The 19,255-nt window shown below is 43.0% G+C and overlaps 1 protein-coding gene across 1 annotated transcript; it reads left to right on the top strand.

Moving 5' to 3' along the window:
* Positions 1-330: 330 nt before the first annotated feature.
* On the top strand, positions 331-18,966 carry rspo4 (R-spondin 4). Its single transcript, XM_076147408.1, has 5 exons — positions 331-421; positions 5,159-5,347; positions 6,761-6,898; positions 8,684-8,890; positions 18,571-18,966. Exons 1-5 carry the CDS (start codon positions 331-333, stop codon positions 18,708-18,710), a joined length of 765 nt encoding a protein of 254 aa, XP_076003523.1. The 3' UTR covers positions 18,711-18,966.
* Positions 18,967-19,255: the final 289 nt, after the last annotated feature.

The raw sequence follows: 19,255 nt of genomic DNA, 5'->3' as shown, positions 1-19,255 counted from the left end.
GTGCTGCTGTTGTGTTGTTTATGGTCGCCTGTCTCCTGATCGCACTCCTAAATCTTCTGTCCAAACCACAGAACAAAGGGAGGAGGAATTTATCTTCTGACTCGTTCTTCTCTTCTCACCTCAATCATCGTCGTCTACGTTTGCCGCTTTGGGCCCGAGAGATTACACGCAGCGCTCCATCTGCCCTGTCCTCTGTCCGGCCCCTGTGGTTTCCTTCCCTTTGGTCTCCTCACCTCTCCCTGTGGATCTAAACCTTCTACCTGTCACACCTGGAGTCCTTGCAGATGTCCACAGCCTGGCACTGAAATCGGGCGCAAGCCAGCAGCCCAGATGCATTTGCAACTCTTTGCCATTGTGATGCTATGCTATTTGCTATGTGATGTGATCAGGATGAGCTGCGGCGTCATGCAGAAACAAAGTGGTGAGTGAAAACAACAAGGAGCTTCTCAACTACTAACTTTAGATTACAGATCAGGTGACATAACACCTAACATCTCACAGATAACTGTCACACACTGTGTTCACGTCACATTAGACAAAATGTTTGAATTGCAGAAAATTACATGTTCAATTTATAAAATAAAAATATGCTGCAGTTAATTCAAAATATAAAGTTTATACAAATAATGTTTCAGATTCTAAGTAACAACTATCGAGGAAACTTTGCATTAAAGAGACACTGCACAAATTACAACAAAAAAGTAAACATTTAAAATTGATCAATTATAATAAAATAATTTGATCTTTTGTCTGTTATTATAATTGTTAATTTAATTTGTTCGATTGCACTGATCATAGAATATACAGGGAAAAAACAAGTCTGCCAGAATAAATTGTGTTAAAGTGTGAAACTAGACTAAAACATTTTTATCATATAAAATATAAGAGTTCAACCCAGAATCATTTACAATAACTGAGCTGCAAAGAGACGGAGCTGTGATCAGAAGTAAAACGGCTAAATCTGCTTCACAATTCCGTCCTTTTATTTTGGCCACATTGAGGTTGTGGACGCTCCCTATCTTGGGGTTGTGTATCACCCTGCATTTCTCTGGGCTGCAGCAGACACTCCACAGGGCACGCACACACATTTGTGACTAATGCGTTCTGATCCATTCCCCCCAAAGCGTCCCCGCCGTGTCCACACAGGTATGCGGTGGCCCTCACACTCGCTGGTGTCTGGCATTTCCTCAGGAATCCCCCCTAATAGAGGGGGATCCGGTCTAAATTACACCCTCATTTTGGCTTCCGACTTTTACCTCGCTGCCCTCGTCACCCGAGCAGCAGTTGGATAGTGATTAGAGGGGTTACATAATTATTCAGGATAACAAGTTGTGACAACAAGATTACACGACTGCGACGGGTCCAGAACACAGCAGGTTCAACAAAGTCAGACTGACACACACACACACACACACAGTGCTGCTATTACAGGATTTAGAGCTGCAGTGCAGAGGGAGAGACGTGGAAAACTAAACTACATGTGCTGCTGCTGAAAACATACGTTTATACGGATTATAAAAACTATGTGTTATGTGTGAATGTATAAAGTGTGTCTGCAAAACTGTCTACTTTTCCTGCATTGTTAAAAAAAATAACACATTCCAGCCAGAACTGTAATTCCTGATCGTGTGCGAGTCGTCCTCGCCTAGATAAACCCTACAGTCCTCATGCAGCTGAGCCTAACAGGCAGTAACAGAAATGAGATGCCACAGTCAGAGTTGAAGGGTCCGGTGTTGGTTGCTGCCACAGGTTGACCCACTGTCCAAATTCATCACCAGCACAGAAGTGATTCATGTTGACATTTATCCCTCCACCCGACCCGCCGCACTAACCTCAGATTTTTACCCCCCTCTTTTGTTATTCTCTCAGTTGTGTCGCATCTGCACTTGGTTCACACACACACACACACACACACACACACACACACACACACACACACACACACACACACACACACACACACACACACACACACACACACACACACACACACACACACACACACACACACACACACACACACAGAAATTGTTTGAAGTAAGGAGTGGGAACTTTAAACTGTAGAGGTCAAGAGGTTAAACCCATCATTAGATCAATTAGTACTTAATTGGTACCATTAGCTCTGCTGTAAGGTTACTGTGGGTCAATTGTGAGCACGTGTGAACATTCTACAACAAAAACAACAGCCTCAGTCAAATCTGTCAGTATCCTCTAACCAAACCTGCAATCTATCATACAAGTACAATATAAAACTGAGTATAAGGGTCAACCACTGTATTCTTAATATGGTACATGTGTGTGTAATGAGTCAGGTGTCTGATTGGCTGCCAGGAGGAATGAAGCTTGAATGAAATGACATCACAAAGTTTTAAATTAACATGCAAAGTACAAGGTAACAGCAATCATGAACTTAACTATAGGTCAAACTGACTCAACCATGAGTTAAGAGGTGAATAATACAAGACGAAACCTGGACTCAATGAGAGAAACAACAGGACCTGGGCTGTGTGTTTGAGCTCATCAGGACACGTTATGTTTTATTGCTTACCGTCTGTGGACGATCAGAGCCCTGTGGTCACGTGGATTCATCCATCCTGTCCTGAATCCAAGCTCTGATCAAAGTTGGGAGTGAAAGTAAAATAATTCAGATCAAAGATACAGGAGCTTCTATAAGTGCACACATTTAAATACACAGAGGACAAGATCATCCAAAGGTCTACAAAGAGTTTATGATTGTGTATAAACCTGGATTATGATATTGAAGTAACAAATACACACACTAAATACACACACACCACATACTGAACTACCCACACAGTTTTAGGAAATCAGCAGGTGATAAATGTGTGAAATAGCAGCACATCTTTAACTCTCAGACGTCCACACGTCACTGGGGACGGCACATCTTGTGTTATTTTAACACGTCAGACCAGCTGGCACATTTTTCTTGTTAATGTACACATTATGGTGCATTGTGGGTATTTTGGCCGAATCCACACAAGGAGGCTGCTGCATGTTACAGGGAAAACACACCCAAAAACTCAACTGTTCCTATTTCTAACTGGTCGGCAGAAGAGAGAGCAGACCTGCCTGAGATCACCACAACACAGTTTAACAACATTTACATTACAAAGATTAAAGGCAAAATTAGTAAAAATTACAAAGAATTATTCAAAGCTCGCTCACTCACTTTACTTGTAATTTTAATTTGAATAAACTTAAGATCATCAAATTAAACAGATTTAGGAAATTGAATAAAGTTGAAAAATTTAGTAAAACATAATAATCATGATTAAAATCGGTCAAATTACTGTCTGTTAAAAAAACAATGAATACAAATCTCATCAAGTCTGATAAATAATGAAGCTCTGGACATTATGATTGTTCTGTACTGCGTTTGTTTTTGGACTGACTGAACTCAAAAACAAATGTTCCGATTCTACATTTGACATTTTTACTTAATCAGTTCTTGTTGTATTATTGCAGTGAATCTCTGAAACATAGGAAATAATGTTTGTTGCTAGGATTGAGGTCTAAACTGAAGCAGGTTTATTATCCATGTGGATTCTTACATCATGTGAATGCAGTTTTAGGGTGGAAGTCGGCTCTAAAAGCAGCATGTTTCCCTGAAACCCCAACAGAGAGCATCACACCTGGTGCTAGTTAAAACTCCTGCACAATCCCATGCAAGGTCAGAGGTCACAGTTTTATGCTACCTAAATCTGCCGCTCCTCTAAAAGTCCCTTAAGCCTGCAGATCGATTGCACATGTGAAGAGAATTGTTTTTCAAACAATGTGTCAGGACCTCAAAGTGGGGTCCCTCAGCAGAACGGCTCCCTGGGTAGTAGAGCAGGAACTTAGTCCAGTCCAGGATCGGCTGGACTGCTGTTATCAACTCTCCATTATTAAGAGGAAATGTTTTTAAATGTTGTTGAATCTTTAACACCCTCTGTACCGCTTCAGTTTGTCAAAAAATGCCACAAATACAACTTCAAATTTTCAATTGCTGTCAAAACCGAACACAAAACCAAACTGGCACTGTCACAGTCACACTGGAGGAACCACAGGCAAAGGGACTTGATTAAGATAACAGTCCTTACTTTCCAAAAAAGGGTTCAGTACACAGGTGATCAGTCAAAGATCCAGGGGAACAAAAAAAAGGTCAGAAACTAGGAACATTACAAACTCTGGGGAAGCTGGAACACTTGACACGGTACAAAGACAAACTGGCTCAGAGACACAGACTGGGTATACACAAGGGACAGGTGAGACTAATCAGAACAGGTGATACTGATCTGGGCGGGGCAGACAATCACACAGGGGCAGGAAGTGAAGCGTGTCAGTGAAGTCAGAGGTGAGTTTAACAAAATAAAACAGGAAGCGATGATGAATGAATTGCTCAATGAAAGACATGACCTAAGGAGCAGGGCGGGACATGACAGTACAACCCTCTAGAGACGGGACGCATCATCCCAAACTGGTCAGGGTGGTAGAGGTGGAAGTCCTGGATGAGGTCACATATTCCAGCGATCAATGCCACTCACGCACACTCATCCTCCCACCGTGGATTCGGCCTTTCTCTCAGTCCCTCTTTTCTTCTTTCCGTCCACCTTGCCCATCGCTCTGTATCCCTCCTTATCCCTATCAAATTGGAAGCATTCCTACTTTGTCTTTGGAGTCTTGACTGTATCTGGGAGCAGACCTCATAGCTTGCTATTATAATATAATAAGACTTACTTAGGCTTAGACATAAGCCTAACTGTCATGCTTCCAAGACATGTGAAATCTATCGCTAGTGCAGCAAAAACCTGCTCAAATATGAATTCAGCTTTTGAGTGGCTGCTCCGGCCTTAGGATCCACTAATCGGAATACAAAATCAGCAGGGAAGAAGGTGCAAATCTTTATATCATAGAGTGTGTATCATCTGAATATCTGCAGTATACCGTAACTCAAAGAGCTCAGATGTAGACGACCATGAGAGTCCTAAAGTGGTCTTGGTATCCTGAGGATTGGTCATGATCTTTCTCCGTCTCCTTCCTTTTCTCTGCCTCTCACAGCTTGTATTACTTCTTCTTCTTAATCCTCCTCTACTCTTCAATATGTTCCTCCATCCTAAACGACTCTCTCCTGCTCTAATCCAGTGTTCTCTGCCTTCAGCTCGTAGAGAGACATCAGAGGACTGTCGAAGCTGTCTGGAATGTTCCGATGACAATGGCTGTGTTCGTTGCCCCGAGCGACTCTTCCTGTTCTTACAGAGGGATGGGATGTCTCATCATGGGACTTGTCTCCACGCCTGCCCCACAGGACACTTTGGCCAGAGAGGGAAGGACATCAATCGCTGCATGAGTATGTCTGCAGTCCGGACAGCTTTGGTGTCTAACCCAGAGAACAATCTGCTCAGATAGATTAGAAGGGTCTGCTGGTAATGTAGGCTCATTAATACAAATCATTTATTTGTCTTAAACCTTCAATTATACTTATAAACTATTCATTTTTAACACTTGGATAATGTTGTGAAAACTGACTTACCATGACTTCAATTTAAAGGCTCAGTATTACTTTGCTAGTAACTCACTCATCACCTCAGTATTCTGAAGCAGTAGTAGTCTTCAAAATGAGTCAATGATCATAAAACACTTTGGTATCACTTTGAATATTGCAGATCATAATTTAATACAGCAGCTTTTTTCAGTGTGTGTTTGGCTCCAGGTCAGGCAATAGTGACATGTTGGAAAATGTCTCCATGTGATTGATGCAAGGCCGATCCAGATCAAAGTTTTAAGATGCTAATTTTCGAAACATTATTTTTAGGCCATAGACAACTATTCAGCTGATGCGCCATGGGGTAACCACTAAACCGTCATAGATATTTTATACATTGGATCTGGTTCATTGGTTGTACAATAAACAAGTTTTCAAGGTCAATATTAGGTCAAGATCATAAAAGTCACATGCATGTTTTTACTGTTTTGACACGTTAGGGAGATTCTGTTTATTTGGCCTTTGCAGACTTTTGTGGGCACCAACTGGTGAGAATTACAATGTTAGCATCCTCGACTAGTACTGCACACTGCAAGAAATTTCACATATATAATGTGTTTATAATTGTGACCTGAAAATTGACTTAATTAAATGAAGTACCCTGAGCCCTGTGTATCTCAGCTGAGATGCACCTTACTTAACTCAGTCCAGAAGCATTTTCCAGACATGCTGTCCCAATAAAGTAATGAAATACTGGAAAGCCTTTGCTGAGGGCACATATTTGTGTCTCATTCACTTAAATTCATTTGATTAAAGTGACTGATGCCAGTACATCATCAGACTGAGCTGGCAACAAGCTCCTTCATCATCACTGGCTGCAAGCTCAAGCCATAACTAAGTGGTGCTCCAAAGCAGTCTTTAAGTTATCACATACTTTGACATTACAGTGTTTCATAACACATAAAATAGTATAAAGTTATATGTGTGGTTCTTAAATTTAAAAATACAAATTTCAAATGACTTTTGACTGATTTTGCCATTTTCTGATACAAGTCAGTCTTTCCTTATCAAATTTAGCCTCAGCACACAGACATGAAATTTTGATTGTGTTGCATCTGTGTTCAACAATTGCAATCTGCATCTCCTTGTAGCTGGAGAGAAAAAGAAGAGATGGTTCTGTCCTCCTAGATTCCCCCGGACAGCTTCATGGAAGGACCACATGTTTTAAATTGTGTGTTTGCTCGTCGTGTGACCCTTTCTCTCCCCTTCTTCTCTCAGAGTGCCGCTCTTGGGACTGTGAGCATTGTTTCAGCCGTGATTTCTGCACCAAGTGTAAACCCGGCTTTCAGCTGCACAAAGGCAAGTGTCTGAGCCGCTGCCCAGAGGGAACCATCGCACACCAGACAGACTGCCTTGGTAAGAAGACACTTGCTCACCAAAGAGGAATCTGTCACTTAAAGGTTGGAAGTGACTACTTGACTGGATATCAGGAAATGCCTGTCATTGATTCCCGATCACAGCCTTGCCAGTATCCTGCTTGCCAAATGTCAAGCCCCTTTAGATTTATGATTTTAGAAAGGACAAATTTAACAAGGATATTTATCTGAATTTATGGTTTAGACAGGAAGGTTTGGATCACAACAGTCTTGCGACATTATTCATGAATTCATGATAAATGTCTCCTCTGAAACCTCACTTTGTGATCACAACAAAACAACTCTCGACTTGTGAAGATCACAAATCCCTCACTACACAACAGCGTGTGATCATGACACCAAAGCATGACAAATAATGTCACTCATACTAGTTTACTTCCATCCTTCCTTTCGTCAAACTGTGTCAAAATGAAAATGTTTGTCCGCATTGAACCAGCAGTAGCGGTAGCATGTAGCATGCTGTCGGCTAATCCACAAATTCATAGTCATCTCTATCACGACATAGATCTATAATCCAAAACATCCATTCCCCCCACTGTATCCTAGTCTGGAATGTGGAATGTGGAATCCCAGGAGTTCCCAGGCCAGTAGGGATCTGAACTGAGATCCCTTCAGCCTATTTGTGCTCTCCTCTAAGATGAACGTGCCTGGAACACCTCTGGAGGCAGGATGTCCAAACCGCGCAGCTGGGTGCTTTAAATGTGAGGGAGCGGCCCGTAAGCCTACAAGCTTTCATGATGTATCAAGTTACTGCACATAGTGAAGTGAGAGGGCGCTGACCCCAGCCTGCTATAACGCTGCTGCTCTGCCATGGACACAGCGGTGGAGCTAATCTGGGAAGTTAAATCAACAGCAGACCTATAGAGCAAATGTATGCCTTTTATCTGCCAGCACAGAGTCCATATTTGTGTGGCTGCGTACAGTATCTGTGATATTTCACCTCTCTGTGAACGTTACAGCCAAAGAGCTTCATTGGTTACAGGGTTGTTTCAGCTCTTGGTATTACATTTGGTCATTTCATTTCAGTTTAGCAGGTGAAATGAGGTAATCATCTTCAGACCTTTGTGTGGATCAAATAGCTTTAGCAAAATGATATTTCAAAGTTTAAAGCCTTATCTCCTGGTAAAACACAGTCATTTAAGTAGAAATGCTGCCTTTCTGATGTACGACGTCTTCTGAGAAACGGTCTATCTCATCCTGGATCAGTGGACTCTGATCTGTTCTATCTTTTATTTGACTCCATCTCAGCTGTAGTTTTTGCCAAACCTTCATTTCTCACACAAGACTCATATTTGGACCCTAAGAGAAGTTTTATAATTTATCTTCATGACTTCTTGTGTACCAACCCCTCCCTTCTAAGTAAGTGAGACATATTGCTGAGCCCATCAATTTGTTTTTGGGACTCCACATTCCCCCTCTGCTGCCCACCTGTGCCATCTGTAGCCACTGATGTTTCTTGGCACCACGGCAACATCTGGACTTTGTGGTGATTCCAGGTTGTATTTTCTCACCGTACATGTAAGCGTTCATTTGCCACAGCAGATCGCCTCCATATTTATGAAATATTCAAGTGGTTTCTGTACTTTACATTCCAGATCATATCAATTCAAACTTTATGCTACTCTTACCCCTTCTTTTTCTTTACGTTTCATTCGATTACTTTGTTTGGATTGATGTTACCAGGGTGATCAGGTCTCAACACTCTTCTGCATGTCACAAGTTCCTCCATCTCACCTTTCTGGCTCGTCTGTCTTCTGATTTTTAGAGGACTGTCTCTTGGCTCCGTTTGGCGAGTGGAGCGACTGGAGCACCTGCCTCCGTCACGGAGTAACATGTGGCTTCAGGTGGGGCAAGCAGACCAGGACCAGACAGGGCAGGCAGTCTGGGAGGAAGCCTGAGGAGAGAGAAGCATCGCTCTGTCCGTCACACAGGGAGACGCAAAGGTGCAGGATGAAGAAGAAGTGTCCTACAGGTAAGAGAAAGAGCGGGGAGATGAGTGGAGGAGGAGAGGGCTAAGGCATGCGGAGGAGATGCTCCAGTGATGAAGAGGAGGGCAGGAGTGACGATGAAGAAAAGCATGTGTGGAATATGTGTAATACTTTAAACCACTTATCGTTTAGATGATTTATGTTTTATTAGGTTAAACCGTCGACACCGGTGGTCTTCCTGCAGTGTTTGTTCTTCTGTTATTTGCTGTGTTGACACACTCGTGCGGTTTATGATGCCAAGTGGGAAACGTTGGAGCGCTGACAGAAATTCCAACATGTGCAATTTCCAATTAGCACTTGTGAGGTGGTGTGGACGGCTTGGGCTTCTCAGGAGTGTGTAGTTGTATTAAATTAGACGTGGTGTGAACATGGCGGGAGGAGTGAAAGTTACTCTAAATAAATTAGATCATTCATTAACTGAAGTCAGGTGGAGGAGGGAACACGCAGGAAAGAAGCAGGAAGGAAAAGGGTCTGAAAAACAAATTGGTCATGTTTATTAAAGCAGAATCACTGTGTTACGCTTCTCTGGGTCTCAAGGTCACATTTAGTAAACTACAATATATGAAACCACAGAAGAAATGCAGTGGAAATGTAAACGAGGCAGTGCTTCTGTAGAGAGGAGGTGAAAGGACCGGCATGATGGATGAAACCAAGATAGAACTGTGATGTCTGCTTTCCTCTCTGGTTCAAACTCACTCACTGACAGAATGTTGGGATGTTTAACCAAACCCATTGTTGAGATTTAGGAGGTGTGAGAGACGGTGCATCATATGTCTGATCCCCCATTTTCCAAGGCTTCTGATCTCATGCACAGACAGTACAACCAACGTTTGATCTGAATCTGAAGGAGATCTGCATCAAAATATCTGGGCTTTATACAGTCTGACTTTTAGTAATAAGTGAGACATCTTTTTAATATCTCATTGGAAACACTAGCGCCATCTGAAAGTGAATTATTATCAAATGTCCATTTATATTTAGCGGGCTAGTGCTTGAATTTGGAGACGATAAAAATAAAGAATCTTCTGTTTGATGAACACGAGATGATATTTTTAGTCAATTAGTTTTGGAAAACATTAAAACTTTCTTTCTTGTAGCTAATATAGCTAAAATGCTTCTTTTTTTTTATGCTAGAGAATTTTACCCCATGGTATTGAGTTTGCTTATTTTCTGGTGGGGAATGTTTGGCACCAAAGCAGAGAGACACAGAGGGAGAGACAGAGGTGGAAACACAGGCAAGGAGGAGTGAAGATGGAGGGAGCGATAAGAGACCCACCGTGCTCGGCTCCCCTGGCTAAAAAAGGAGCTGCGTTTCTTAACATTGGCCGCTCCGACGCAGATAACATCTTAAAACATCACACACCCTCCTCTTCATCAAAGGTTTATGCGTTGAGATTGCTTCCATCCAAGGATATCCCATTTCCCTGTAGACTGATAGTTCCGTGTTTATGAGCTTTGGTGTAACTTGCAGAGATTGGAATATAATCGTGACCTGATGTTGATCATGTGTTCTTTATTTTGAAGGTCCATGTCAGTCTAAACTACGTGGAAGAGCAGAAACACATGAATAATATGGTTGAGGCCCTCCTGAGAGTGTCTGGCTCTGGGTTCTGACTCTGCAGCACATTAATGAACTTTATACAATTATCTTAGAACATTAGAAACCAAACCAAACTGCTTTCCCTCCCTTACAAGGTGACTGTGACATTTTAAATTCTTCTGTATTTCCTCATTTCTCACATAAAAGGGCACAAGCAGCAGTTACAACTTTGAATATTACACAGAAATGTACGGACGGCTGCTGTTTTGCTCTTTTCCCCAAATGGTGAGAACGCTGACACAAGGATTTTCTCTTTTTGGTCTCCGTGTCTCTGTGCACGTCCTTTCCACTTCTCACACAATGGAAGGCATTTTGTTTGCTGTAATTATCATTATCATTGTCAGATCATGTGTCCAGTGGCATTAGGAGACGAGGAAATTTGATCCGGTAGAATCTGGCGTAGGGATCCAGCCTGTGGACCTAATAGCACCCATCTGGGATGAAAGGGTGCTGTGGCATCTCCCTGACATTCCTCTGTTGTCCAAGATTAGACAACTCTAGTCTTCTAATTCCAAGTCTCTTGTAGTCTTATTGTTTTCAGATGAGGAGGAAGGACATGGGTCTCATCTCCAATTCACTTTTTTCCTCTGCGTTCCTCCCCGTCGGTGCTGCAGTGGTTTCATACTGTCGGGGTCTCAGGGACGCTTTTGGAGATCGTTTTCCTGCCAATTTAGCAACACCAGACACAAATGTTGGAGCTAAAATAAACATAAAAGCATAAGGAATCTTCTGAGGTTATTCTTTAATAGTTTTGTCTAAAGAATCCATTTCCTCTGGCTGCTATTTTCCCAGACAACGCCCTGCATGTACATCTCCTCCACATTCTCTCAGCTACTTCACCTTCATGTGGTGACATCACATCACATACCTTCTGTCCTGATACTGACCATAGTGACTGGATTTGTCATCGGAAACACAGAGAACGATTGATCATCTGATGCGGTCATGAGCATGAGAGAACATTTAAACATGTGATAAGAGCAATGAGGCTCCATGGTGAACCTGCTCACACACACACACATGACCCAAACAACTGAGAAAGGTGATCAGATCCTGCACAGTCAACATAAATCAACCACAAATGACTTGGGAGTGAATTTAATTCGTGTTTAAGCGTTTAAGCCTCCACATGCTTCTCTTCATCTACATATACTGTATACGTTGGTACGTGCCTTGTGGCCACAGGCAGCTGTTTGGTGTTAGAGTGAAAGCCTGTTCCTCTGTATTTATGATGCTGATAATTCCCCATCATTTAGCTGCGTTACTCTGCTGCCTGTAAAGGTGGAGTGGCAGCGCCCAGCTTATTCAGCTCAGAGTGCATCCTGCCTGCTATAAACTAAACAGAAAAAAAAACAATACCTGCGTTTTACGACGTGGAAAGAAACACTGGTATGTGTGCGAGAAGTTCATTTGTCTCACATCTATCACACAACAGGCACCCACAGGCCCTCACACACACTCCTGTATAGGATTCATTAGAGCTCCATTAGAGCTGCGGCCGATGCTTTTACAGTTTGAGCAGATATTCAGTGTATTATAATGCTAAACCTTCAACCCTCACATGGCGTCCTGCCCGATCATTACTTCTGCCCCCTGCACACTGAGCAACAACACAAAGCTTCATTTATGGAAGCCATTTCTCTTAGGAGCAGAACTCTGCTGCAGCTGCACGTCAGAGTTTCATTTATTTAATACGAAAGAAATCAAGTACAGATTCAGCACAGTGTCACATCACACTGGTGAGTGTGTGTGTGTGTGTGTGTGTGTGTGTGTGTGTGTGTGTGTGTGTGTGTGTGTGTGTGTGTTACACTTGCTGTATGATGCCATTGCCGATCCTTTATGTAGCACATTACATTTTATCCCTGTCAGAACAGAAACAAAATACATTCATATCTTTATGTCTTTAGCGTCTGTGCTGCTCTGCATCACTCGTTCTGCCTGACGTCTCACTCTACTAGAGACTCGTATTTATCCTCAATTAACTTCTTTTTTATCTGAATTCATTCTCAAAGTGTTTCACCTTATTTTAACATTTTTAAATGTTATTAAAAGGAAAAACTGAAACTAATCATTCCTCTGGTTTTCACACGTGCAGCCCCTTTTTTTTTTTTTTAATTTGAGGACATTTTGTTATTAAGCCGTTTCAGGTTAAATAGTCAAGTAAACCTTTGCTCTTGCATATTGTGATTGTAAGTGACACTTTGGTCGCACACACAAAACCACAACCTTCTAATGTATTCACTTCTTCTTGTGTCCAAACACAGCGTGTGCTTCCCCTCATTATGCCCTGTGCCTCATTATGCATACATGCTGTTTACACGAGTCTCTCTCTCTATCTCTCTCTCTCTCTCTCTTTATCTCTCTCTCTCTCTAACACAAGAGAAACACATTTCTACACTGTGATGTTAACAAGTGACACTTTCTGGAGCTGCTCCATCACTGATAGATGAGGTCCACGTGTGACTTCATTGAGACACTTTTTGGGGACAGTGTGAAAGGATCCAGACCTTATTTTAAAAGGATATGAGCTCATGGTCTAATCTGGTCTGTTCACTGAGCCAAATGCAGCTCACTTAAGGGTTTAAAGGTACAAACTAAACCCTAACCTGTTGATATGTGCAGGTGTCATGTAAGTATGGTTGCAGCTATAGAATCATTCCACAGTTGAGGGTTAGGGTGTTGCTCTTAGGGGTCATCTCAGTCTTCCAGGCGGGAGGCCGGGACGTCATCACGGAGACATCAGCTCGGTGGATGTGACCGCGCTTTGCCTTCAACCAGGAAAGCAGTTGTCTTCACCGCATGATTTATCAGGCATTAGCCAAACGTTGGCTGAGGCTGAAGCGTTTCTTCCTTGACTTGCTGGACGTCGTTTAAGCAAAGAGAGATTTCTGAAAACTCGCTATTTCTATTACTACTACTGGTGTATATTCCTCCGGGGCTGCAGCCAATGCAGCGATCCTAACATGAGTAATGCTGTGACTTAGATGTGCTAGTTGGAGGGAAATGAAAGAAACATGTTCTGTGTATTGTGTTGCGCGGTCGCTGTATCAGGGAAGCTTTCTTATTGTGTGTCTGTGGATGTTAGCGGGCAGAGATGAATGTGTGTCCTGCACTGCAGAACACAAGTCAGTCTAAGTAGGGAGAATATTCCCAGTAAGCCGGATTAAGCTGCAGGCATGTGGGGATCCAGAACAAAACCACACAGTCCTTCATCTCACGTTGCTCCACTGCATTAGTCTGGACAGGAATTGATGATGAAGGGTGGTTGTGTCATAAATCGACTGATTCATAAATGCTTCTTTGTTACTGAAGGGTTAAAGGGTTAAAGGTTCTTAAAGGGTTTCATGGACTAAATTAGGCCAGCTGGTGGCCAAGCTTTGGGTGCAGAAACAGGAAGTAAAGAAAATGTATTAACACTACATGACGGGACTTGGTTGGCATGGAAACCCTCTATGAATTTCAGTCTAGATCCAATTCCAGGTGCAGATTCAAGTCCAGTCAGGTTGAGTTTGTTTGAATGCGTGTTCAGGCCCTCAGAGTCGACACGTTACAGAGCCAGGCCTGAGATCTCTGAGTCGATCAGGAAGCAGCGAGCGAGCAGAGAAGCAGGAGAACGAGCAGCTCGGCTCACATTACCTTCACTTGTTCCTCTTTTATCACAGTAAACCACCGCTGAGAGCAGATGTGCATCAGGTGAGGAGAGAGTGTGTAGCTGAGCTCAACTAACATCCCAGTACGATCATAACTTCACTTCAATCTCTGACGGTCAGTCCACAAAGTGATGAGGGGGGTCGGCTTCCCTTTGGTTTTCACACAGAACGATTTACAGTTTGATGCTCAGATCCCAGAGCCTCTCTAACCTCATCAAGACTCTTCACTTTTGCTTCAGTTGTCACATGTCAGTCGGTTTTACATTCCAGACAAATAACTGAAAGATCAGATCATTTTTCTGCTCCGTGTTCTCAGACTCACACGTTACCTGGACTGCAGGGCCGGCCACAAGCTTGTAGGGGCCCTAAGTAGATATTCAAATGGGCCCCCCAGCACCCTCAGAGGTCTGTGGTCATGGATGCAACATCACTACGGTGTCAACTGAGCATCAAACACCAAGTATCTGGACTTTAAGTCTCCATATCCACGTCAGAAACATACGTTTAAAGAGTTGTACGACTTTCCCAGGATTCTCAGGATTCTAGAAATGAATGAAATTGAATTAAAAAGTTTGGACAATCTGGTCAAAGTCACTTCTTCTTGGCCTCTTTTGTAAATAAATTAAATTTCCATCCACCAGATCCACAGAGCAGAGATCCGCCCTGACAGATGGAGGGTTAATGTACCTCCACTGTTTCAGACACACACATACTTCTAAAGGTATGCAGGCTGCACAGTGCAGAACTCAGCGGCTCCCCCTCTCTCTCTCTCTCTCTCTCTCTCTCTCTCTCTCTCTCTTTCCTCTCACACATGGAAATGGGTAGATAATGCAAGTAACACAACACAGACAGCAAAGTCCATTCTCCCGAGATTCATATGCATTAGTTTAACACACAGCAATCCCTGCAAACGCTCCCCGGGGGCGACTAAACCCTGGACAACAACAGGTCCTCATTAGGAATCAGGGAGATCACACCGCTCTCTCTCTTCTTCTTCTTCTTCTTCTTCTTCTTCTTCTTCTTCTTCTTCTTCTTCTTCTTCTTCTTCTTTTCTCACTCTTTCTCTGTTTGAATGTGGTTAAATTAGAGGAGGCCTCAAAGTCGGGGGCAGATGAGGGACGTATGTGTCTGATTCCGGTCCTGAAACAGCTGTGAGTGTGATGCTACTTACTGCTGTGTGTTAGCGTGGATGAGTCCCTTAGGCTCACTTTCAATCTACTTCCAGTTTAGACCGTTTATACCAGCACATCAAACAATGAGGCGAGCAGCAGCAGCATGTTGTGTGTTTATGTCACTGAATTCAAACACTGAAGCATCCAGCTTTAGTGCTTCATGCTTATTTGTAGCTTCTCTCTCAAACTCACTGATTTTGCTGAGGTAATTCAAGAAATCAAGACATTTTTCTCAGTTAAACAAGAGCTAACTGAGAGTTATTACCTCTATTCCTCAGTTAGACAGAAACACTGCTGTTAGGCTCATGTTGCTTAATGGCTGCTGAGTAAGCTGGAGGCAGTAGTCGAGTGGGTAGAGCTTCCGCTTAAGGACCGGGGGGTTGCCGGTTCGAGTCCCTGCCGAGGTGCCCCTGAGCAAGGCACCAAACCCTCAATTGCTCCCCCCTCTGCGAAGGGTGGTAATATAATGTAATGTAAGTCGCTTTGGATAAAAGCGTCTGCCAAATGATCGTAATGTAATGTAATGTAATGTAAGCTCACAGTTGTTTGCTGGTTAATTAATCGATTATAATAATAACTTGATCATTCAGCAGGATATGTGGTTCTCTCTGGAAAAACAAATCACTTCTCTTTTCCTCTTTGTACAACCTCCAACAAACCATCTGGGCTGATAAACACACACACACACACACTTACACATGCTGTGAGCATTAATGATGTCACAGTACAGCACATCATAAATAATGTTTCCAACAGTTACCTACAGCACCACTGCACTCTGGAGCTGCCAGTGTGTGATCAGGACATGTTGTTCTGTGAGGCTCGTCCAAAGGCAAAGCTTAACATAAAATAATAAAACAATACAACACAAGGGGAAAAGAAAAACATGCATCCAGAAGTGTCATCAAATATCCACTGTGCCCTGTGGTGAGGAGCGGTACTGCAACCTGGCGCAGCACGCACACACACGCGCACAAACACACACACACACACACACACACACACACACACACACACACACACACACACACACACACACACACACACACACACAGGACTCATCTGGTTGATTATTTATTCATGAATTCACCTGAGCTGGATGCTACTGGTAGTTGGGGGTTGTTAGATACCTGACTGACTTATTAACATGTATGACATCACCTGAGCCTCATACACAGTATTAAATCTTTGTCATTAATAAAGGATTCCAAACAACTTTCTTATTTCCATTCGGAATTCAAACCTCAACCCTCAAATATCCAATTATTCAGCCACCATTGTCTCTGACCCTTTCTCACTTTGTTTGTGCTGGAGTTGGTTGCATTGTTGTTGTGGTGTGTCTATGTGTGTGTGTGTATGTGTGTGGTCCCAATGAGTCCGTGTCAGTGGGAGCGTCATGCTGATCCATCATCCTCCAGTGTTTTTCACCCCGTGTGGTTTAAAGTGTGCAGTCACTTCTCAAACATCCTCTTGAGGTGCAGCTGCGTTTCTGTCATTCACAGATTTGTTTTGATGTAAAGGGACAGCAGGGCGGTCGAGTGGATTCATGTTTCAGCTTGGTCTTGACAGCGTTCATGATTGGAATCTGTTATTTTGGAAAATCCCTAGTAATATCTTATGAGTCATTATCACACAGGTCTTTGTTGTTATGATTCATTGTTGGAAAGTCGTCCACTAAACCTCACAGAATGACATCAAATCAAATCAAATCACATTTATTTGTGTGGCCCGATATTACACGCAACGTCTCAGAGGGCTTTAAAGGCCAACAACCAAAGCTCTCTAGGAAGACGAGGGAAAACTCCCCTAAAACCAGAATGTGACCACACACACACACACACACACACACACAGTACAGAGCCACTTCAGGACAGGCTGCCTTAAATTGCAATCATTAGTACAGCGCCCAGAATCAAAGCGGTTCTGTACAGACAAACAGGGACGGATTACAAGAGTGATTAGAGGAAAGTTGAGAAAAGAAAAGAAAAGAGGAAGGAGAGAAAGGTCAGATTGGGAAGAAGAGGAAGGCTGATTGGTATCAGAATGAGGTAGCAGAGAGGGATTCATCTGTGAGGACCACCGGTAACAAGGGGCAGATGACAGCAGGGCATCATGACCCTGCACTGAGGGGAGAGGAGAGAGGGCTTGATGTAAACACAGACAGTTGCTTTCATCCTCCTCTTCATCACCAACACAACAGATAAACAAATCAGCAACATTCAAAGCACAAACACACGAGACGTGAGAGCAGCTGGACCAACAATCAGTGCTGCCAATCAGAAACCTTCGCTTTGGTTTGGGGATGGAATGGAAACTGGCAACCTCAGAGATGCCCCCTTCATAATACAAGTGCTGTGCCCTTGAGCAAGGCAGTTACCCCGTGACTTTTCGTCAAAATCAAGCAAAATGAGAACTTGGAACATATCTGCTTGTTGACGAGACTGAGATGATGACACGAAAGTAAACACTTGGCTGAGGCTGACCCGGTCTGATTACCCTGTGATGTCATCGAGGAATCAAAGCAGCTGATGGATTTGTTGGACTCTCATCAGGATCAGTCATCGACTAAATGAGAGATGAGCTGCAGTGATGGAAGAATGTTCTCTGACTCACCTCGTCTAAAACATACAGTTGAACAGTTTCTGCATGTTAAAACTTTAATTTTGCTGAGATTAAGGTCAAAAATAAATGAATTACTAAGTAACTGAGAGTGGTGTAAGTTAAAATAAGATAAATCAGATCTAGATTATATGAATATGTTAAATTATGGGGAACTTTTATATATTTATTATGATCCATTGGAGACCTAAGTGTTCATTGTTCTGTTCTGTCATCATGTGAACCAGAACAAGAAGGCATCAAACGCTTGTTACAGTGTTTAAAGTGTTTAAAGTGTTTTTCTGGTTTTGTGAGGCCAAGATTCCAGTGTGAAAGCAGCAATTCATCACTTTAGATGCCTCGCTGACACTGAGCAGCTCTTCAGCCAACACACAGCAACACAGCAACACATCACATGGCACACACACACACACACACACACACCTGAAGAAAATATGCAGCATTGTGAAGAAATATGCAGTCTTTAGCCACAGTTACAGCTCAGTGTTGCTCATTTGTGTGTCTGGTCTGAGTGTGTGTGTGCGTGCGCCCGTGTGTGCGTCTGGACAGAGACTATCAGTTATGTTTGCGGTTAGAGTTCAGCAAACAGATTATTAATCCTATTTGTGTCTTTTTTTGGACAGAAAGAAGAAAGAATAGAAAAGGAGGAAGAGGGAGGAATCGAGAAAGAAAACGACTCCAGCTGCCCACCAACGGGACCACAGTGGCCCCCAACGATGAAGGGGCACAGAGCAGCACACCCAGAAATAATGAAGAGCACTGAGAAAGAGGAGGCACACACACAGACATGATGAAGAGTGCTGAGGAAGAGGAGGCATACAGAGACACAGTGAAGAGCGCTGAGGAAGAGGAGGCACACCAGACATGACGAAGGGCGCTGAGGAAGAGGAGGCACACACAGAGACATGAATGATGATGGTGAAGATGATGTGAATGGTCTTCCTCCTCTTCCTCAGCTGTTTGTTTCACTCTGCAGATGAAGGAATCCTGTATCAAGCTTCTGTCTGTCGTGTCATATTTGTCCATATATCTATGATGAGATGGGCTCTGATCCCACGACATGAATGTATGTTTGAATAAATGTATATTTGGAGGCCTCGTCGTGTCGGAGAGTCCAGTTTGTTTCACAGATATAAGAGGACCTGAGGAAGGACAGAGAGAAGTGTGTGTGTGTGTGAGACATGACTACACCCTGCTGGTGGAAACAGGAAGCATCACGTTGCTCTAAAACCATCTGAGTTCATCAACAAACAGAACACTCACTCACTCAATGCAAACGCCAAGAGTTTAGGGTTAGTTTGCACTTTT

The sequence above is a fragment of the Genypterus blacodes genome, unplaced genomic scaffold (genome assembly GCF_046128005.1).
Source record: "Genypterus blacodes isolate CSIRO-AG114 ecotype Tasmania unplaced genomic scaffold, CSIRO-AGI_Gbla_v1 ptg000037l_1, whole genome shotgun sequence".
Lineage (NCBI taxonomy): Eukaryota > Metazoa > Chordata > Actinopteri > Ophidiiformes > Ophidiidae > Genypterus > Genypterus blacodes.
Note: the sequence above shows the minus strand (reverse complement) of the source record. Positions and strands in the feature narration are given on the sequence as shown.